Below are 23,235 nucleotides of genomic sequence, written 5' to 3'. Positions count from 1 at the left end.
AGAGCCAGAGGATCCAGTAGCTCCTTGGCCCAAGAAGATGGAAACCACAGAACAAGAGGGGTCAAGAATGCACCAACAGCACAAGGCTGAAGGCCTGGAAGCTCATAAGAGTCAATGGTGTGGATGTACAAGAGAAGGCTGAAGAAACGGGAGATTCATATCCAAAGGTGACGGCAAAGACTGGAGCTCTTCCAAAGTAGGCACACTTCCTTCTGCTTTCCCTTTTTATTTCATTGGGGCTATAAGCCTATTGGTTGTTGTTCCACTCATATCCAGGGTGGGATCTCTTTGCTGAGTTGCTTCATATGACTAAAACCACCACAAAGACAATAACTTCATTAGGACCAAATCCCTCCTCAAGCCTTGGAGTCCTCAGAGCTATATAAAACCAGTACTGAGGGCCGGGGATTTAGTTCAGCGGTTCGGTGGCCTGCCTTGCAAGCGCAAGGACCTGAGTTCAATCCCCTGTACCAAAAAAAAAAAAAAAAATGGGACTGAGATAATGACTGAATGTGCCCCAGTCCACTGCAGTATCCCATAAAAATGGTCTTCACTCTTTTGGCATTGGACAAATCTGAACCCTTGTATCAAAGTTTGCTCCCTTCAGTTATTCAAGCTGGAGTCTTGTCCCTATCTTCTGTCTTTCCAATAAAAGTTTTGCCTGTAAAACCATATGGCTGCTTTAATTTTAGTTTCCATTTCTAGCAAAGCAAGTACCCAAGTTAGCCAGTGACAATAGGAGTTCCTATTCTTTTCAACTTTTGCATGTTGGTAAAAAAGTGACTGGCTTTTATATTTATGCATCTTTAATTCATTTTTATATATCCACCTTTATTAATTTTACCTTGAATATGCATGTGAGGAGTTATGGATCAGAGGCCAATTTTTAGAGACCCCTCAAGTGGATCCTGATCTGCTCAGCGATAAAATGCATGGTGAGAAGAAAATCTTAAAGACAGAATTAAAGAGAAAGAGATATGGGGAGTCAGGATGACCATTGCTCATGCAAACAAGGCTGAACATGCAAAGGCCCTGAGCTGTTGGTATTTATTGGTGACATCATAGTTAGATTGAGGTAAAGGGGCAATGTGTGGAGTTGCTTTGGATACATTGCTGATGCAGGCAAGGCTTATAAGGATGAGACAAAGCATTCTTGAATAGGAATAGAACAGACAACATTTAGGCTGTGGTTAATTAACCTTGTCTTTTTAGTTGGGAAGGTTTTAATTTTGGGAGTGGAATTTGGATGCAAGTCACCCTGACCTCAGCAGCTATGTTATCTCACATCAGCCCTTCAGCTTCACTGCCTGTCTCTCTGGTCTCTTCCGTGGCTGTTGGTGGAAAGGTTACGCTAACCTGTATACCTCCCACAATGCTCCTATGAGTCGTGTAGGCTGCACTTGAACTCATTTCTTAAAATATGCCAATTGTGGGGTTAACTCTTTACAGCCTGCACTGCTTACTGCTTTGGGCATGGTCAATGGGGTGGTCTCCCAACAGATTCTTCTGCCCTAATAGTAAATAAATGTACTAATCTTTCTTACATCAGTTTTGATTCAGTTGTTGGATGTATCATCCATGTTGAACTACTATGATGTGTGCTATAGACCTTTGTAGATCTACATAGATCTTTCTTTTGCTGTAGTAGATAAACAATATTTTAACTGGATAAAGTTTTTTATTAAAGTAGTTTGATTTTTTTTCCCTCTCTTAGTAGTCTGTGAATTTTACTTGATTCTCTCTACTTTCAGATTTTTTCATAAAAAATGTGATGTGAGGCTGAAATTTTTCCTAAGTAATTTTTTTTTCTTAAAATCCAGCAGTTTCTAAGATTAGTGCTTTTGATTCTTGGAGCCATGAAATTTACCAGGATATCCCTGTGCATAAGTAATTATATGTTTGGATTTTTCCATTTATTATTATCTTTTGATCAATCTTACTACTAAACTCGTTAATGCCTTTAATCTTATTTAAGTTTTTCTTTAATTCGAAACATTTTTATATCATCTCTCTTCCATTTGTTCTTTTGAATAATCTTATTATTTACATGTTATATTTCCAGTATCTGTCTTCCAAGGCTTTTTATACTCACCATTTCTATAGCATTTTCTCTTCTTAAATTTGAAATATTTCTGCTACTTAATGGTCCAGGCCACTAACTCAAGGTTCAACATTTTTTAAAATTAACTAATTGTATTTGTACGTTTAAGGTATACAGTGTAGTGACATTCATCAATGGAAATTTGCTCCTTTACATAATCTATCTTGGTTGGTTCTTATTTTTTCTCCATTATCCTGCCCTCCCTTCAACCCCTCCAGCCCTCTCTATCTACAAAGGCTTTGTTTCCATTGTTTCTTTTTCTCATGTTAACTCCATTCCCATCTTTCTTTTCTCCTAACCCTCCCATTTCCCCTTCTACTTTTCACCTTTTCTTCCTATTTCAAATTATCTGTTATACCTTTTAGTCCTTATTTACACTTTCAGTTTCTCACATTAGAGAAACTGGTTTTTACACATGTGTCCTATTTATTTCACTTAAGAGTATGGCCTCAATGTGCATCCATTTAGCTATAAATGTCTCCAATTTCTCATTCTTTGTGGCTAAGTAGTACTCCATTTTATTTTTAAAAAACCACATTTTCTTTATCCAGTCTCCTGTTGAGGGGCAATTGGGCTGCTTCCGTGTTTTAGCTATCATAAATTGTGCTGCTATGAACGTGGGTGCACATATATCATTGTGATATGATTCTTTTAATTCTTTGGGAAAGATACCCAGCAGGGGATTAGCAGGGTCAATACTAGTTCTTTTAGGTATCTCCAAACTGATTTCCACAGTGGTTGCACCAGTCTACACTCCCACCAGCAGTGGAGCAGCGTTCCTCTTTCCCCACAGCCCTGCCAGCATTTGCCATTGGTTGATTTCATGATAGCAGCCATTCTTTCTGGGGTGAGGTGGAATCTCAGTGCTGTTTTCATCTTCATCTCTCGAATGACCAGTGATGTCGAACATTTTTTCATATGTTTATTTGCTACTTCTACTTCTTTGTCTGAGAAATGTCTGTTCATTTCAGAGGCCCATTTTTGGGTTTGGTCTTTAAATTTGGGAGGTCTGATTTTTCTAAGTTCTTTATATATATTCTCCATAGTAGACCTTTGTGTGAGGAAGAGCTGATAAAAGTTTTTCTCACATAGTGGGCATCTCTTCATACTATTGGTTGTTTCTCTTGCTGTACAGAAGCTTTTTAATGAGAAGAGATCCCACTTTTTGATTATTTGTGCTAGTTCATGGGCAACTGAGGTTTTGTTCATAAAATGCTTTCCTATGACAATGTCTTCAAGAGTTCATAATAAGATAACTGACAATGTGAAATAGGAAGAAAAGGGCTAAAGGTATATGGAAAGTGGGAAGGATGGGGGAAAGGAAATAAGGGAAAAGAAAAAAATATGAGAAAATGAAAAAATGGAAATAAAATGTTTGTAAATGGGGAGGGGAGGAGGGGCTGAAGGAAGGGCAGGGACAAGGGGAAAAAATAAGAACTAAGACATGTCATGTAAAGGTACAAGATCCCTATAATGAATGTAACTGTACTGTATACCTAAAATGTACCAATAAACTCAATTAAATTAAAAAAGAAATATAAAGATCTATAGAATAAAATGTTTCTCTCAAAAAAAAAAAAAAAAAGAGTTCTACCTAACCTCTTTTCCAGCCAGTTTAGTGTTTCTGTTTTAATATTTAGATATTTAATCCATTCCAATTTTAGTTTACTGCATGGTGACAGATATAGGTCTAGTTTTAATCTTTGGCAAGTTGAAACCCAGTTTTTTCAGGACCATTTATTAAAGAGGCTATCTTTCCTACAGTGAGGCTCCTTTATCAAAGATGACATGGATGAGTTTGTCTGGAGTTGTTTCTGCATCTTTGAATTGGTTCCACTAGTTCTTGGGTATGTTTCTTTGCCAGTACCATGTTATTTTTATCACAATAGCTTTTTTTTTTTTTTTTTTTTTTTTTTTTTTTTTTGGTACCGGGGATTGAACTTGGGTCCTTGCACTTGTGAGGCAGGCCACTGAAACGCTGAGCTAAATCCCCAGTCCCACAATAGCTTTGTAGTATAGTTTCAAGTTGAGGATTGTGATACCCACTACCTTGTCTTTATTGCATAGAATTACTATTACTTTTGCTATTCTAGAACTCTTCTTGTTCCAAGTGAATTTTTGGATTGTTTTCTCAAGGTCTGTGAAATGTGCTGTGGGATTTCAATTGGGATTGCATTGAATCTATATAGCAGTCTTGGAAGTATGGGCATTTTCACTATGTTGATTCTTTCTACCCAGGAGCAAGGGATGTCTTTCCATTTTCTGATACCATGTTCAGCCTCTTTATTCAAAGTGTTGTAGTTTTCAGATAGAGGTTTGTGATTTCTTTTGTTAGGTGAATTCCTAGTTATTTCAATTTTTTGGATGCTATTGTGAAAGGGATTATTTTTCCCACTTCTCTCTCAGTGAATTTGTTATATGTGTACAAGAAGATTGATTTTTGATTGTTGACTTTGTATCTAGCTACTCCACTAGATCTGTCAATTAAGTCTAGAAGTCTTTTGGCAGAGTTTTTTGGGTCTTCTATGTAGAGTATCATATCATCAGCAAATAGTGACAGTTTAACTTCTTCCTTTTCTATTTCTATTCCTTTTATTTCTTTCTCTTGTCTTATTGCTGTGGCTAATGTTTTCAAAGGTATATTGAACAGGAATGGTGATAGTGGACATATTTGTCTTGTGCCTGATTTTAGTGTGAGGGATTTCAGTTTTTGTTTTGTTTTGTTTTGTTTATTTTGGTACCAGGGATCAAACTCAGGACCTTGCTCTTGCAAGGCAGGCAGCAGAACCACTGAGCTAAATCGCTGGCCTGGACTTCAGTTTTTGATCAGTTAGTGTGATATTGGCTGCTAGTTTTTCATAGATGGCTCTTATCAGATTGAGGTAGAGACTGTCTATTCCAATTTTTTGGAGGGTTTTTATCATAAATGTGTGTTGGATATTGTCAAATGCTTTTTCTACATCTAATTAGATGATTGTATGGTTTTTGTCCTTGGCTCTATTATATAGTGTAATTACATTTATTAATTTGTGGATGTCAACCATCCCTGTATTCCTGGGATGAATCCTACTTGGTCAGGGTGTATGATCTTCTTAATGATCTCCTGCATTTTATTTGCCAGTATTTTATTAAAGATTTTTGCATCTATGTTCATTAGTGAGATTGGCCTGTAGTTCTCTTTTTCAGTTGGATCTTTCTTTACTTTGGGGATCAAGGTGAGGCTTGCTTCCAGGAATGAATTTGGGAGTATTGCTTCCCTTTCAATTTCATTGAAGAGTTTAAACTGGAGTGGCAGTAGTACCTCTCAAAATGTCTTGTAAAATTCAGCAGTGAAGCCATCAGGACCCAAACTTTGCTTAGTTTGTCTGGTTTTTTTACTACATTTTCAATTTCATCAATTAATATTGGGTTGTTTAGAATTTTTAGTTCATCTTCGTTCAACTTTTGTAATTCATATGTATCTAGGAATCTGTCCATTTCTTCTATGTTTTCCGTTTTATTGGTGTATAGGTTCTTGAAGTAGGTATTGATGATCCTTTGGCTTTCTGCTGGGTACATTGTAATTTTACCCTTTTCATTCCTAATAGCATGGATTTGGGCCTTTTCTTTACTTTTTTTGAAAAGGTTGGCTAAGGGTTTGTCAATTTTGTTTATCCTTTTGAAGAATCAACTCTTGGCTTCATTGATTTTTTTCTGTTATTCTCTTAATCGCCATTGCATTAATTTTTGCCATGATCTTTATAATTTCCTCCCTTGTATGAGCTTTGGGTTTGACCTGCTCTTCTTTTTCTAGAAGCTTGAGGTTAAGCATCAGGTTGATTAATTGAGCTCATTTTGTTTTCCTAATATGAATATTCACTGCTATGAATTTCCCTCGACAGACTGTTTTCATTGTTTCCCATAATTTCCAGTATGTTGTATTGCCATTGTTATTTAATTGTAGAAACTGTCTGATTTCTTTTTTAATTTGCTCTGTGACACATTGGTTATTTAGAAGTGTGTTGTTCAATTTTCATGTGTTTATGAAATTCTTGTTGTTTCTTTTGCTATTGATCTCCAATTTCATCACACTGTGGCCTGCTAATATACAGGGGATCACTTCGATCCCTTTGCACTTACTTAAACATGTTCTATAATCAAGTATGTGGTCTATTTTGGAGAACATTCCATGTGCAGCTGAAAAAATGTGTTTTCTGATTTTGTGGGGTGGAACACTCTGTAAACATCTGTTAAGTTCATTTGTTCAAGAGTTTGATTGAGTTCTAGTATTCATTGTTTATTTTTTGTTTGGTTGATCTATCTGTTTGTGACAGTGGAGTATTGAGGTCTCCCACTACTATTGTATTCATGCTTATATGATTTTTCATGTTCGTTAGTATTTGTTTTATATAGTCGTGCTCACTTGTGTTTGGTGCATATATATTTATGATTGTCATGTCTTCCTCTTGGATAGCTCCCTTTACAAGGATGTAGTATCCTTTGTCTCTCTTAATCAGTGTTGGTTTGAAATCCACTTAGATCTGCAAAGAGGATAGCTACTCCTGCTTATTTTGTGGTTCCTGTCTCATGGAGTATTGTTTTCCACCCTTTAACTTTCAGTTTATGAGTTTCTTTTTTAATTAAGTGTGCTTCTTGTTTTGCAGCATATTGTTGGGTCCTGCTTCTTGACCCGTTCTTCCAGTCTCTTTCTTTTGATTGGTGAATTGAGACCATTAACATTGATGGTTATAATTGATATGTATTGACTTATCCTTGACATAAATTTTTCTTCTTGTGGGATTCCCCCTTTTGCATTTAATTTCTTGTCATGCCTGATGGGTTCATTCCGCTGGGCTTCCTGGGGTTATGATCTTCATTGTCTTTTCCTAGGATATTGTTTAAAAATTTTTGAAGTGCTGGTTTAGTATTCATGAAGTTCCCAAGGTGATCTTTGTCATGAAAGTATCTTATTTCTCCATCAATTTTGAAAGATAGTTTTGCAGGGTATATCAATCTGGGTTGGAGGTTGTTTTCCTTTAGGGCTTGAAGTGCATTACTCCACACTCTTCTTGCCTTGTGGGTTTATGTGGAGAAGTATGCTGTGATTCTGATTGGCTTTCTTTTGTATGTGATTTGCTTATTTTCTCTAACTGCTTGTAGAATTTTGTTCTTCTATTGAGTTTGTAGAATCTTAACTATTATATGCCTATGCGTAGATTTTTTTTTTTTTTGATGAGGGCTAGTTAGAGTCCAGCAAGCCTCACTTATCTGTATGTCAGTTCTTTCCCCCTATATAGGAAGTTTTCTGCCATTACTTTGTTTTTTTTGTGTGTGTGGTACTGGGGATCAAACTTGGGTCCTTGCTCTTGTGAGGCAGGCCACCGAACCACTGAGCTAAATCCCTGGCCCACTGCCATTACTTTGGTGAACAGTTTTTTTTAATGTCATCTGCACTCTCTCCTGTTTCTTCATTGACTCCAATCAGTCTTATGTTATTCTTCTTTGAATCATCTAGCTGCTGCTGGATTGAACTGTCATGGTCCCTTACTTTTTTTAAGAGATTGTTCTTTTCCTGGTCACTAATTGCAATCTTATCTTTATATCTGAAATTCTGTCCTCATACTGGCTTGTTCTGCTGTGTAAATTTTCAGTGGAGTTTTTAATGGCTTGGGAATCTGTTTGCATCTATTTTATGGATTGCATTTGTTTCCTATGTTGAGATTTCATCATATTTCTTAGCTCCTCTATTTTTTATGTTTCTGCTTTAATCATGTCTTGTACAATGGGCACAATCTCTGCTGTTATCTAAGAAATTATTTCTGATTTAATTTTTTCCAGATCCTTTTTTGTTGCCAGTTCAGGGAGTCCAGGTGGTTGAGTATCAGATTGTTCCATCTCATTTCCCTTTGGTGTTACCTTAGGTGATCTGGAAGTCTGGTTCTTATTTCTGTGTCTTCTCATTTCAACAGATGCAGCCTGCTGTGCCTTTGTTGAGGAAACTTTTTGTTCATCCAGTGGTCTTCAGTTCTCAGTAGGCCACTGATGAGCCTTTACTCTGCTGCTCCCTAGTACACCAATTCTTGGGTTTAGAATAGTGGTCTTCTATTTCCTGAGCTGATCTGTTGTCTGGGTGGGTGGGATTTTGGCTGGGGCCTGTTATGTAGCTGTTGTGGGGTGGGGGGCTTTGGCTGGGGGCTGTCTATCCCAGTTCCTGTTGTCTATGTAGGCTTCTGGCTAGAGTCTTCAGGCACATGTCAGTGGTATTGGGGTGAGACTGGCTGTTGCTTGTGTGTCTGTGTAGTTCTTTTCAAGGTGGGCCCTTGACTGTGGCCGATGGTATGGAAGGACACTGGATGAAGCTTGCACACCTGTGCAGCTCTTTTCTAGGTGGGCTGTGGCTTGGGCATGTGTGCCTGCACCTGTGGAACTGGGGCAGGGCGGGGCCCTAACTGGGACCTGCCTGCAGCCACACCACTCTGGTCCACACAGCTTCTCCCAGGTGTGTGTACACAGTTACCAATGGTATGGCAGAACTCTCAAGGTTCACCATTTCTATCTTTATTTAAATATATCTACTAAATTTTAAATTTGTAAATCATACTTAAGATTTCTAGAAACTCTCTTTCATGCTATAATTGAATCTTGATAAATCCTCTTTCTTTGGTTGTAGTTCTTGTTTTCATCTTTTCCTATGGAAGTTTCCATTTCCCTTAGGAGTCACTTAGCCTACTAGGTTTCAAATGACCTCAAAATGCTTTAATGTCCCACCACAACAATAATCATTTATTGTCTCTGGAGAATTCACATGAAATGAAAAGGTACCCAAAGAAAAGTGGGAGTCTTCCTTCTACCCCAGAACACTGGTCCTACCTCCACATCCTCCCGCACAGAGATGTTTATTCTACAATTTAAAAAAAAATCCCTAATTATATGTAAACATATGCACATATGTAGACAGAGGTAATTTTGCCTTCTCATTTTAAAATAAATTAAACTTACAAAAACTACAAAAGAAGCACAGAACACGTACTTTTCAGCTTGACTCTCCAAATATTAGCATTTTAGAGTATTTGATGTATTATCCTCTCTTTGGATATACTGTTTCTGAATAACTTGAGATAGACTGCATTTATGATGCCATTTTACCACACAATATTTTATAAAAACAAAACATTTCATTTTAACCATAATACAATGACAAAAATCAAGAATTAACTTCACTTAATATTATCAGCTAGTCTATAGACCTTGAATAAAATTCACTAATTATCACACCAAAGTCATTTATAGTGAAAGAAAAGAAATTTTTTTCTGGTCTAGGATCCAACAATACATTCAGTGTCATGTCACCTTAGTGTCCTTTGATCAATTTTACTTTTCTTTTTTTTTGGTACCATGGATCAAAAACGGGTCCTTGCATTTGCAAAGCAGGTGCCAGAACTACTGCGCTAAATCCCCAGCCCACTCTTATTTTTCAATAGATTAATAAATAACAAATACAACAACTCTATATATAGTTATGCCGTTTTTTTTTCACAATATATCCTGGACATTTTCTACTTTTGTACACATGTATCTATCTCATTCATTTTATTGGCTGCACAATCAGGATAATCGAGGTTATGCTGTGTGATAAAAAAAAAACACCAAAATCTGTGCCTTAATACTAAACAATTCTGTTTCTTTTGCACATGGAGTCTACTATCCTTCTTGTGTCTGGGCTGTTTCCATCTCATGATCCTCCATCCAAGTATAAGTTTGTACAGTTGCTGCAAAAGAGAGCGTGGAGAAGCTCTATGGGGCCTGGAAATGTTCTTCAAATTTGAGAGGCCATAGCAAATCATTTTGGCATGCCAAATCTCAAAGGGGCAGAGATCTGTATTCTGTGTATCTAGAAGAAGGGATCAAGAAAGGCTGGTGAACACTAGAAATACCTACCATAGATATCATCTAGTGAGTATTGCTTAGGTAGTTAGACATTAGGGGGGCCTGAGGGACAAAGTGGAACAAAACCACATGCTTTGCCAATTATATGTTTTAAAAAAGAAATAAAGACCTCAGTGTATAATACATTTGTAGTCATCTATTAGGTCTCAGATCAAAAAAATGCCCCCACACAGCATAATAAATTCTTAGGGTCAGAGAGTGTGTACAGCTGCACTGCATGGTTTGCCAAAAACTTCAGGGTCGTTTATTCTCATAAATAATAGCTGCAGGGCTGGGGTTTTACCGCAGTGGTTCCACCGCCTGCTTCACAAGTGCAAGGTCCCTGGTTCGACCCCCAGTACCAGAAAAACAATAAAAAAAACCAATTAGATCCCCTGAATAGTATCTAAATCATATATTTTCTACTAGTAAAAGATAGACATTCCAAGATAATTTCTAAGAGGAAATATAGGTAAGCATGATCACCATGGAAACAGTGGAATGGTAATTACTAGTTCTCTAAGGCTTGGGAGTTACTGTCATTCATACTAAAAGGAATCCAATCTGCCACTCTGTATAACTCCAACCATGACTTTTGCTTACCCTTTCCTTTAAGGTATACTTTTGCACTGTACTATTTTTATTTTTTTTCTTTGCAGTAAATTCTGCCTTTACTTTTAAAACATTTTCCTGAGTTTTGACTGGATTTTTCATTATGAACTCAAGGACTGAGGTGCCCTACATATCTGCTAACATATACCATAATTTATTTTAGGTCATTGTTTCGTGGTGCTGAATATCAAACTCAAGTCCTCACATATTCTAGGCAGTTGATCTGCTGCTGAGCTGCACATGAAAGTAAGAGGAAAAATAGCAGTCCTTCTAAGTTAATTAAATAAGAGTGGGACATTCCTATGTTGCTCAGGCTGGTCTCCACCTCCCTGCTCAAGCAGGTGGGACCACAGAAAAACTTCAGTGAGCCTAGCCAGTAATCAGTTATCAGTGGACATTTAGATTGCTTTCTAGCTTGTTTTCTCCAAAGAGCTTTATACACTCTTCTTTTGCACACTTGTGTAGGTATAACTATAGGATAAAGGCCAAGAAATAGATGACAAATGCAAAACAAATGTGTGCCTACAGTTTTGATACATTAAGCCTAACATTTGGGAAATTTGTAAGATGAATAAATAGAAGAAGTCAATCAACAAACACAAGAGTCAGAGATAGAAAAATTAAATTTGAAAGTATGGTTCTTAATCACTATCTCCTCTGGTAAATTATTCTTTTTAACATAGAGGAGTCTTACTTTTTATCCCAAATGATGCTTCCCATTTTAAATTTCATTTGTTTTTAAGTACATTAAATGCTAACATTTAGACATTAGGGGGGCCTGAGGGACAAAGGGGATCAAAACAACATGTTTTGCCAATTATAGTTTTAGAAAAAGAAATAAAGGCCTCCTTGTATAATACATTTGTAGTCATCTATTAGGTCTCAGATTTTAAAATGCCCCTGCATTTAAATGCTATTACGAGAAATTAAAAATAAATAAATAAATAATCAGTGTCAGCATCTTCCTCTGTTTTCTGTTGCTGTTGCTGAGTATTACAGACTGGGAACTTTAAAAAGAAAATAAGCTCATTGAGCTCACATTTCAGGAGGCTGAAAGATCCAAGGCTGTGTCATAGGTTCTCCTTGGGGACTTCTGGCTGTATTAGCACTTGGAGAAACAGAACAAACCATGCCAGAGAGAACTCACTTTTATAACAAGTCCACTTCATGGTAACCAGTTAACCCACTGGTGTGCAAATGAACTAAGGATGATTCAGTTACCTCCCAAAGATCCCACTTCTCAACCTGGCCACAGTGGAGCCCAAGTTTGCAGCACATTAACCCTGAGGATATAGACAAACAGCAGCAAGGAGTTAGTGGTACTATAAAGAGATATGAAATATAGTTGATCCCGTACTTCTAAAGTCAGCATCGTTTCACTCGACATAGAATACAGTGGACCTTCAGGTTCTGATCAGCCTGACATACAAACAACAGGGGTTAATTAGGTTAATGGAAGATTCATCTTGCTCTTGTCATTTATAGTGTATACCCCGGTAACATCCAGATCTCAGCTGTATTAACCTACAACCAACTTGAGTTACAACCAGTCCTGGGGATCCAATTGAGTTTGTAAGTCAGGGTTCCTCTCTCTATTTAAAATGAAATGATTTGATAAAGCAAAAAGTAACAATTTTTTTCAATATATTATGACCTATTAAGAGAAAAAAAAAGTACCGCCTCCTGCCTTGCAAGCACGAGGACCCAAGTTTGATTTGTAGTACCAAAAAAAAAAAAAAAAGAGAGAGAGAGGAAAAAAAAATAGGCAAACAAGGAAACGAAGAGAAAAGAAGTGGAGGTGTGAAAAAGCAAGACTGTCCACAGAGGAATGTATAGAGCACCCGCATCCATGGGGCCCAAATTTTATGAAGTAAATCTTTTGCTGTAGCTACAAATTCAAGACTCCATGTGCCAACAGGGGTATAATCTCTTCAGATATTTGGTTGAGGTCTGGAGGCTGTCCCATACTTGGTCTCTCCAGCCCCAACTTTGTCCTCATGGTGTGTTCCCTATTAACCTCATTAAATGCAGAGTTTATAAAGAAAATGAAGGTGAGAGTAGAAGGGCACTTGTCCTAAGAGAAGAAAAGAGTATGAAAGAGGCTGTAGAAGTGACTAAACAAATCCCAAGTTAGTCAGGGCTGAACCTGTAGGATGCAGCCATTTTGTTGGCAGTCTGACGGCATAACCTAAGGCCAAAGAAGGTGGAAGTTCCACCCAAAGGTTTTTTCCCTAGCTCACTTTCAAAACTGACTGTGCTTGAAAAATCATGGTAGTTAACAATCTTTTCTTTCTTGAATACTTTTTAATATTTATTGCCTTATAATATCTACCTCCACATACACCTCACTGAAAAGTAGGCATGTTTGTCTTGATTTAAGGCATGAAGAAACTCAGGCTCTGAGAGATTAAATCACTTACCCAAAGTCTGCCCAATGCCAAAGCCTGGAGCCCTCACCATGACCCTTCCTTGAAGCTGCTACTTGCAGAAACTGGTTGTTCTTAACCAAGAATTGTTGCTAGAAATAGTTCCACACTTATTTCCCCTCAGCTCTGAACATTAAAGATTAAAAAGAACTAAAACAAAAGACTGCGCTGATTATGTAAAGAGGAGGCAAAATTGGGTGTGGTGGTATTAGCATGTAATTCCAACTACTCAGGAGGGTGAAACAGAGAGGATCACAAGTTGGAGGCCAGTCCAGGCTAAACGATGAGACTTTGTCTCAAGATAAAATATAAACAAGGCTGAAGATGTAGTTCAGGGTAAAGTAACCTTGGGTTTGAGTCCCAGTAACAAACACACACATACACAGATGAGAGAGAGAGGGAGAGAGGGAGAGAGGGAGAGAGAGAGAGAGAGAAAGTCCAAGACAGTAGTCTCCTTGGGAGCCTGTATGTGGCACAGCATCTTTGCAGAGGTTAGGGGGTTTGTAAACAAGACAGACAAATCTCTCTGTAAATTAAGGCAACCCAAACCTCTCTGGGATAAAAGACAGGAGGGAGTCTTATGGTAGAAAAAAGAAAAAAGGAAAGTAAAATGGAATTCTGTCCAAAGACTCTAAGGTAGTCCGCAAATTTGTTTTGAAAATAAAGGATAAAGCCTCCTTTGTTAGTTCCCTGAATGGAGTGCAAAGTGGTGTTGATAAATACTGTTTTATGTGCAAATAGAAAGCAAAACTAGGCCACAAAGTACCATTGTTGATAAAAAGAACAGGATGGGCCAAATAAAAGGCAGCCAGTCAGTCAACTAGAGGCCAGTGAGAAAGGAAAAGGCCACTCTCCTGGTTTAAAAATTTTCATAAAAGGATCAGTGCTGCCTTGTACTTCATCACACACACCATTTTGCTGTCTAATGTAACAGTTTACTTATATTTGAAATTATGGGAGGAGAACCATATACACATAGTGATTCAGATTTATACAGAATATAAGAATTAGGCAGATGACATCTAGAGGCTTAGTCTTATTCCACTGAACTCAAATAGATCCTCAAAACTTGGAAAGATTTTGGTTAACACAAAAATCACAGATTCAAGAGAGATTCAGTTGTGATGAGAATTATGGTTGCGTTTGAATTATAAGCTATGGAAAGGCTCTTAGTTTCAAGAGGAGTTTACCCATCTGAGAATATCACACTGTCTAGAAAACAATATTGTTCCCCTTTTTAGGACTTGTTTTTCGTAGGTTTTCCTGAGTGTTGTTTAATATATATAACCCAGAAGTTTTCTTGTAATGGTCTAGACTTTTATGAAGAGGAGACAGTCTGTTTTAACTACTTGAATTTTATTCCTTTTTGACATGAAACTATGGAACATTCAGATAATCTATATCATGTTAGTATTACTGTAAGAGAAAACAGGTAATGGATAAAGCAGTACCAGTAAATCTTATTGAAAACATTAGATGTGTTTAAAAGTTATTCATGGACCAGGGATTTAGCTCAGTGGTTCTGGTGTCTGCCTCGCAAACACAAGGACCCGGGTTCAATCCCGGTACCAAAAAAAAAAAGTTATTAATTCATAACTTGCAATTGTTAAATGTGTATGACTTAAATGTTAAGATCACACAATTTCAGATACTCTTCTACAACATAAATCTGTATACTCATATTAACTGTAGGCTTCACAAATCAGATAAGTAAATAGAATGTGCAAGGGATAAATAATATAAACGTATATTAGTTATATTACCTAATTAAAGCCATAATCTGTTAATACAGCTATGGATTTATGTTTAAAAGTCATCAAATGTACTACTATTAGTGTAGTTGTTGTGATTTCCAGTTTTGGTAAAGTTATTAAAGTTCTTCACTTTCATAGAGTCCGGACTGAGCTGCCAGGCGCTGAAACTCTCCTTCTGGGTTAAATGCTTGTTTCACATCCAAACCTCTCCCATTCAGCGCTAAATATTTGCTGAAAGTTGGTCGAACACGCAACTGCTTAGGAGCTGGAAGTGTTTGGTTTGCGCGGGCTGAAACAGATTAAAAAAAGGCAACTGAGAAAGTCTGTTCTCAACAACTTGGTCTTCATTTTCAGGAAAAGAGGAAAATCAGTTATGGAGAAAATACCTCAGATTTTATGCTATGCTCGGATCTGTGTTTCTCATTAAATCTTCCTGGTTAAATGCATTTGGACACAGATTGATGGTGTGACTTACCTGTAACATCTAATCTTGTGTTACATGTGGTCACGCCAGCTTCATTAACTGCAGACACAGTGTACCACCCAGCATCCTTCTTGTTTACATCTTTTATCAGTAAAGTAATTCTTCCTGTATTATCATGATACAAGCTGGGGGAAAAAAAGCCCAAAATAAGAAAGTGCAGGAGTTAGGTTTTGTTTTTTTTTCTTTTCCTTTTTCTTTCTTTCTTTTTTTTTTTTTTTTTTTTTTTTTTTTTTTTGGTTTTTTTTTTGTGAAAGCTTAAGATATATCTCTGCTCTCCCTAATCTACTAAGAAGAAAAATCAGCCATTGAAAAATTCTGAGGCTGTATCAAATAGCTGTTGGTTTTTAAAAGCTGAACATCCTACCTGAGGCTGCATAAAGCACTAGGTTCGATCCTCAGGCACGTCACACCAAAAAACCAAAACCACTCTCCCACTCTTTTGTTTTGTTTTTGAGACACAATCTTGCTAAGTAGCTCAGATTCTCCTTGAACTCTCCATCTCAGGAGTACTGGGATTGCAGGTACATACCACCATGACCAGCTCTCCTTCCTTCTTAATCTTGTGTGTGTCATTTATAGTCCTTGAGCCATCTTTGTTTATTGTTAGTAAAAAGGTAAATCCTAAGGTAGTTTGTGCCTTAAATTTTGATTAGTGGAATCAAACAATGCACTTTTATTATACTTCTCTCTCTATTTTTTAAACTAGAAAAACTGAGGTAATAATTGTATATCATTTGTAATATATATTAAAGTATAATGATTCATCCAAATAAACTATATATAAGTCTAGAAATACTTAGCCTACCTTATCCGATCAGTGTTGAATTGTACCATTTCATTATTCCTTTTCCAGAAAATCTTTGGTGGAGGTATTGCTGAGATCTGGCATTCCAGTTTCACTGAGTCTCCCTCCAAAACCTTTTTGCTCTGTGGTTTGTAGATAAACATTGGTGCCCTTTTATGTTCTTTTGCTACATATTAATAAAAATTCAAGTATTTAGAATATTATAAAAATAGTAAGTCAAAACAAAGTACAATAAAATGTATATGCTGACACTAAAAGTTTTTAAAAGCAGCAAAAGGATTATAAGCTTTTTAAAAGGTTTTAAGCAAAATATTATAATATGTATTACTATCTATACTATATTTCTAAAACTGACACTACAAAATGATTCATTGAACTTAGAATCATATTTCCTTCAAAGAATTTAAGACATCTCACGTATAGAAAGGCAGCAGGAATGGTGGCAGGAGGATTACTTATACACATTGAATTCAAATTTTGTATTCGAGGGGGTGTAGCTCAGGGATAAAAGCATTTACTTAGCATGCACAAGCTTGTGGGTTTGATCCCGAGCATGCACACACACACACACACACACACACACACACACACACACACACAAAACCCATAAACTATATTGATCCAACAAGCCACATCAAATTGAAAATTTTTTCCGTAGTTTCTCTTACCCTCAGTTTTATTTATTATTAAAAAAAAATTCCAGGGGCCAGGGATTTAGCTCAGTGGTTCCAGTGCCTGCCTTGCAAGCACAAGGATCTGAGTTCGATCCCTGGTACCAAAAAAAAAAAAAATTCTAAAGTAGAAGGGACTGCTTGTGCCTACTACACAAAATAATCAATGAAGAGATATTTTGTAAACTGAAAAGTAATGTAAAATTATCAGAAATTGTTATGACTTCAACTATTTGATGTGCAGAGGAAATGACGGTACAATGTCATAACTGGCTTCTCTGAAGGAATAGGAAGATTGTGGATAGATGCCTGCCAAGATCTCTTTGAGCTAGAAGCCTGAAATTGACACAAATAGAATTTGTCCAGATTTTAATTGCTTGAATTATGTATGTGTTTTATTCCTAACTCACTAGTTTTTCTCTGGGATTGAGGCCCCCACAGTATATCATAGAATATGTAATCTTAATGATTTTTTATTGATTTAGGGTAGAATATAAACTCAAGAACATTGTTCTTTAGCCTGATCAGGCACTTACATAATAAGCAGTGAATTACAGTGAAATATCTCTTATGCAAACATATAGTTATAGTTGTGGTATATTTAAAATGCTTAAATGGTAACATTTTAAATCTGGACACTGATTTCATAAGAGCTGCCATACCAAAATCAAATTTGATGCATAGGTTTTATCACTCCTGTTTTCTAGAGTAAGTAAGAATATTTTTGTTATAGACGATTTTCCTTTGTGAAGCTAAATGTTGGCATTTATTTTGCAGTTTTAAAGTGTGCATTTAAAATCATGACTGCCATGACCACGCTGTCAAAATCAGGATTTAGGTGGATTGTTTTATTTATTTATTCATTTGGTATCAGGGCCTTGCTCTTGTGTGGCAGGCGTGGTGCCACTGAGCTAAATCCCAGGCCCTAGGTTGATATTTTAAACTATCGACCAGAGAAATGATCAGACTAAACTTTTTACTCTGAAACTCTAAATTATATGTAGAAATGCTTATGCTATCTTATTTGATCTAAAGTTGTACAGTGTCATTATTTCCTTCCTAGAAAATCTTTTGTTTGTAGATCTCTCATTCTAGTCTCGCTGAATTTTCCTTAAAACATCTTTTTTGATTGTTGTAGCAATCCACGAAAAGTATGACAATATTGATAGTAACTCTAAAGACAACACATCGTGCTCAACCCCCGAGACGACCCGGTTGATAACAAGTGGATCCTGAAAAGGGAGTATATCCTCCTGTTATTAAACCCAAAGCTGGTTATTTCACTTTCAGCAAAACATCATGTGTCACTTAAATTAATGCCATTTTTTAAAAATTGGCATTCCACTAGGTTATTTAGACATTAACTGTGAACATGGGGTCCTCTGGGATTTTCTTTTTTAACGCCGTCTTTTAGAATACTTTTTCTGAAAATCACTGGATTCTCAGGTTCTCTCTGGAGGCTTACCGAGGACGTCCAGCTGCACAGTGAAAGTGGCTTCTCCAGCTCTGTTCTTGGCAACACACACATACGGCCCCGCGTCGGAGGCTCGGACCACTTCAAAGATGAGCGAGTGAAAGCCCTTTTCAGACACTATCATTTTGTGCAGCTCGTCTGATTGAACGGACCTTCCGTTTAGATACCACGACACATCGGGAGCCGGCAGTCCACTCACCTAGAAACAGCGACACAGGGCATGGCAGAGTTTTACTTCATTTTTAATGTTTTGGTATTTTATTCATTTACTAGGATACCAGTAGCAAGATGATCTTTAAATCGTCATAACGGAAAGCTGAGTAAGACGTGAGCTCTCACAATAGGTGAAGAGTTTAAGCTCCATGTCAAAATTTACTGTTGCATCTTATTATAAAATATAAAATGTACACCCAGAAGTCTTGAAAATGTATTCTTGTATTCTGTACCTGTGAGGAATTTGATTAGAGTACAGAATACCAGCTCCATCCGCCGTTATTCTCCTTAATAGTTTCGGTTTTAAACATTTTTTATTAGTATATGTTTGCAATACATAATGATTAAAAGTGTTTTTAGGGAATTGGTGCATATACATGTTACAGCTTGATTTTTTTTTTTTCTGGAGATCGAACTCATGACTTATGCTTGCGGAGCAGGCATGGTGCCCCTGAGCTAAATCCCCAGCCTGTACAACTTGATCATTTTAACTCCCTTTTCCATTTATTCTTTTCCCTTTCCCAGATCCCCTTCCCATCTCTACAAAGTCTATCTTCCTGTTTTCTTGTGTCCTTTTTTTGCTCTATAAATTATTTAAATTTTGGGTTTCTTGTACGAGAGAAACCATTTGATATTTAACTTTCTGTGCTTATTTCACTTAGCTTTAATATCTCAAAATCCATCCATTTTCCTTCAGATGGCTCAAATTTTTTCCGGTGTGGTGGCACATGCCTATAATTTCAAAACTTGGAGGCTGAGGCAGGAGGATCACTGCAAGTTTGAGGCCAGCCTGGGCTGCATAGTAAGTTTGAGGCCAGCTTGGACTACATTTTGAGATTCTGTCTCAAAAAACCAAAACAAACAAACAAACAAAAAGCAACAACAAAAAGCACCAAATGGCTTAAATTTGGCTGAGTAGTACTCCATTGTATCACATTTTCTTTATCCATTCATCTGTAGATGAGCATATAGGCCACTTTCATAATTTAGCTGGTGTGAATTGTGCTGCTATAAGTATGGGTATGCATGTATCACTGCATAAGATGAATTTAACTCTTTTAGGAAGATAACCAGGAGAAGAATAGCTGAATCAAATGAAATTTCTATTTTTAATTATCTGAGGAGTCTTCATATTGATTTCTGTAGTGGTTGTACTAGTTTACACCTTTACCACCAACAACAATGTAGAAGGGTTTCTTTTTCCCTGCAACCTTGCCAGCATTTGATGTTTTTTTTGAGTCCTTGATGATAACTATTCATATAGGAGGAGTAAGATGGAATCTCAGTGTTGTTTTGATTTGCATTTCTCTAATGGCCAAAGGTGCTCAACATTTTTTCATGACATGACAGAATTTTAAAGTATAACGTTGATGGAACTCATTTGTCTGTTTATGAATTTCACAATTGTAGTGCCTGGCTCTGTGATTGAAAATGGAAAGCAGGAGCTCAAACATGTATTTATAATTTTAAAAACAAAATAGTAGAATTAAAACCCTCAAAATTAATACTGTATATTGTTTTCAAGCTCTAATTCCAACTAACTCTTTCACATGTATTTTAAATTACCATATTTGAAATATTGATTTTTTTTACATTGATCTCCACAAGGACCATGGAAATTATGTGGTTTTTCTGGTTATGTTCTTGAGCTACAGTGTGCCATATAATAGGCAGTTTATTAAATGTTCTTATATAAGCCTTAACATTGATTTTCATCAATAAGGAATCTTGAAAAAGATTATTTTTTTGGTTGTTTTGAGACAGGGTCTCACTATGTAATTGAGACTGACCTGGAACTCACTATGTAGCCCAGGCTGGTCACAGCGATCATCCTACCTCAGCCTCCCGAGTGCTGGGATTATAGCCGTGCGCCACCACGCCCAGCCTTGAAAAAGATTTTATAAGAAAAAGTTCTCCAAAGTGAGGATAATAAAAAATGTTCTCATTCTACAGGAAGAAGGATTGGGGGCGGAGATGGGAGGTGGTAAGTGGGTGAGAAGAAGAAGGGGGCAATAGGAGGGGGGAAAATAATCAAGGTATGTGATATACACGAATAGCTAACCAAAATGAGACCCCTGTTCTGTATAAGTAATATGCACTAATAAAATAAAAAATACTCCCAATCCCCCTTCATCAAAAAAAAAAAAAAACTCTCTTCTAATGTGCTCTTCTGTCTATCCTGAGGAAGTCTTCTAGGCCAAGAGAAATGAAGGTGACTTGAATTTGTTGATGGAGGAGAGCTAAGAGGTGCATTATGCTTTTGAAATTCTATTGTTAGGACATCTTCACTTATATGGAGTATTTAATAGATATATCTATTTACTGAGTGACTCCTCATAACTTTATTAGGCAAGTATTTTTGTTATTACCATTTTTCAGATGAGGAGACAAAAAATGCAAAGGGATTAAATGACTTGTCTGAGTTTATACAGCTGGCAAGTGGCAGAGCCAGGATTCGAGCCCAGGTCAGCTTGACTCCAGAATTTGGTTCTTGTCTGTTGTACTTACTACTTTTTAAGCCAGGTGGCAAGCTTTGAAGTAGGAAGAAGACATTTTTAAAATCTTAGTAACCCTTTGGTAAATTTTTTCCAGTATTTAAAAATTCTTCTCTTACTTTAAAATCCATTCTGCAGAATCTTCCTTCTTCCATTGACATGTTTTCTGGCACTTGAATGAAACGTGGTGGGTAAAATTTCTCCTGGATTGCATCCTGATCATTCACATCTCCTCTCGAGGATGATCTACTTCTACAAAGACATTTTAACAATAATTGTTCATAAATGTTATCACTGTTTTTCTTTCAAACAAATATAATTTGGTATCGAATTTAAAAGCCTAGTGTCTGTTATTTGATCTGCTGGTGTAATTGCAATGGAGATGGACCTTAGGTTGTATTTAGCTGTGCTAATATTTGATGACCATTAGGCAGCAATTTAGAAACACTGGGTACGAAGTTTACATCTTTGTTTTTTACAGTGCTATGAGTTGATAAAGAAACTGAACTGTAAGTATCCCGTGGATTATTCTTCTTGCCTGAAAACAAGAATTAGAATTGGATTTTCATTGTCATTAGAAAGTTGTTTAACATGGAACCATGATCTTCTCTTATTTGACCAAAAACATTTTTTGAAACTTCCTCTGATAATTAATATAAAATTTTTTGGGTCATCATCTTCAACATTATGGAAATTCACACTGTGTGTGTGTATTTTGTTTGATACCAGGGATCAAACTCGGGACCTTGCACTTGTGAGGCAGGTGGCAGAACCACTGAGCTAAATCCCTGGCCCCACACTGTGGTTTTTTTTGTTTTGTTTTGTTTTGTTTTGTTTTGGGGGTGTGCCAGGGATCCAACTCAGGACCTTGTACTTGCAAGGCACTTGAGAGGCCACTGAGCTAAATCCTTGGCCCTATAAATATTACATTTTAGTGTGAAAATATTTTAGGCAGCAAAATCTGTATTTCTTTAAAAATTAAAAAGAAACGTTTACCTTACTTGTGCTGTGGGAACTTGCAGTCGTGTGTGTTCTGCATTGTGCCGCTTGAAATTAAAACAAAGTGAAAATGTTAACACACCAGTATTAGCTTAAAATGAAGCAAGATTAAGTAATTGTAGTTGAAAGGAATATTTCTATTTGGTTGTATTTGTAGAGACATGGTCAGTTTTATATTTTTGGCTTTTAAGCATTTAAAGTAGTACAATAACTGTCTGTAGCATGAAGTCCTCAGAATTAATAGGACTGTTCAGCAGGTATTGTATTATTTATGAAAATTAGTTAAACTTGGACTTAAAGATGTTCTTTTTCACGGGACTATTTTATGACAAAGGATGAGGTGTCCCCCTGGTTATGTGAAATGGGAGCACACAGTACACATTGTCCTTTAGTAAAACAGGAATAGCCATGAAGTCATTTGTGTTGGCAGTGGATACAGGCTGTTGCCCCTACTGCTCAAAAGTGGCACCAATAGCAGTAAACACATATACTGGAAAATACTTCTCTTTTTAGCTCATGGCACAAAATTCTGTTGAACACCATTAGAAATATATGCAGAAGTATAAAAATAAGCTTTGAAAATAGTATTAATTACTTCCTGCTTAAAAGGGTATATCTAAGCAAATATCTTTTAGGATTTATATCTGTTCCCCAGAAAATTAGTTCTATATGAGAATAAAATTAAGAATTGTTAATTAATTGATTATATGATTAGTACCTATTTTGTGTATTTCACTATTTTTAGTAAAAGTAGATAAAAAGAAGTAGAAAATATAGTCCTAGACCTAATAACTAATACATGCATAGAAACATAGACAATCTGAGTATTAATAATTTATTTTGGAACAGATCTCTTCATCTAATACATTTTCTCTTTTTAAAACAAGTCTTACATCTCTATAACACCTATTGGCTAGCCTTAATGGTCTTTAAATTAAAATCTCAAAACAACTGGTCAGTTCAGTGAGTCATCAAATCAGCTAGTATATATATTTTTTCATACTTCAGTGCTGTTGGTGTTTATTGACAATGATACAGAACAAGTTAAGACAGATATTGGTCAGAGCAGTTTCCTTCCTGGAGAGAGTATGTACTCATGTAAGATCATGAGACCTAAGATAAAAACAAAGACTGGATTGTCAAGAACCAAACAGGGTCTATGTTTTACCTGTTAGTAGAAAAAATGCTAAAGGCAAAATGAATGGTTTAAAAATATTATTGAGGGCTGGGGATTTAGCTCAATGGATTCCGGCACCTGCCTCACAAGCACAAGGATCTGAATTCAATCCCCAGTAC

At 36.5% G+C, this 23,235-nt stretch overlaps 1 protein-coding gene across 4 annotated transcripts in view; it reads right to left on the bottom strand.

The window, feature by feature from the left end:
• Positions 1–14,422: 14,422 nt before the first annotated feature.
• Positions 14,423–23,235, bottom strand: part of Myot (myotilin) — a 46,968-nt gene continuing 38,155 nt past the window's right edge. For all 4 annotated transcript variants that reach the window (XM_010614118.3, XM_010614117.3, XM_019206077.2 and 1 more), the window contains 6 exons: positions 21,937–21,986; positions 21,060–21,192; positions 18,224–18,431; positions 16,088–16,253; positions 15,274–15,407; positions 14,423–15,087 (listed from right to left, as the gene is read on the bottom strand). In XM_010614118.3, the coding sequence (XP_010612420.1) occupies positions 14,915–15,087; positions 15,274–15,407; positions 16,088–16,253; positions 18,224–18,431; positions 21,060–21,192; positions 21,937–21,986 (864 nt within the window). In that variant the 3' untranslated portion in view covers positions 14,423–14,914. The remainder of the gene's footprint in view (positions 15,088–15,273; positions 15,408–16,087; positions 16,254–18,223; positions 18,432–21,059; positions 21,193–21,936; positions 21,987–23,235) is intronic.

The sequence above is a fragment of the Fukomys damarensis genome, unplaced genomic scaffold (genome assembly GCF_012274545.1).
Source record: "Fukomys damarensis isolate Sample0158 unplaced genomic scaffold, DMR_v1.0_HiC HiC_scaffold_9, whole genome shotgun sequence".
Classification (NCBI taxonomy): domain Eukaryota; kingdom Metazoa; phylum Chordata; class Mammalia; order Rodentia; family Bathyergidae; genus Fukomys; species Fukomys damarensis.
This window is presented reverse-complemented; position numbering and strand designations above follow the sequence as displayed.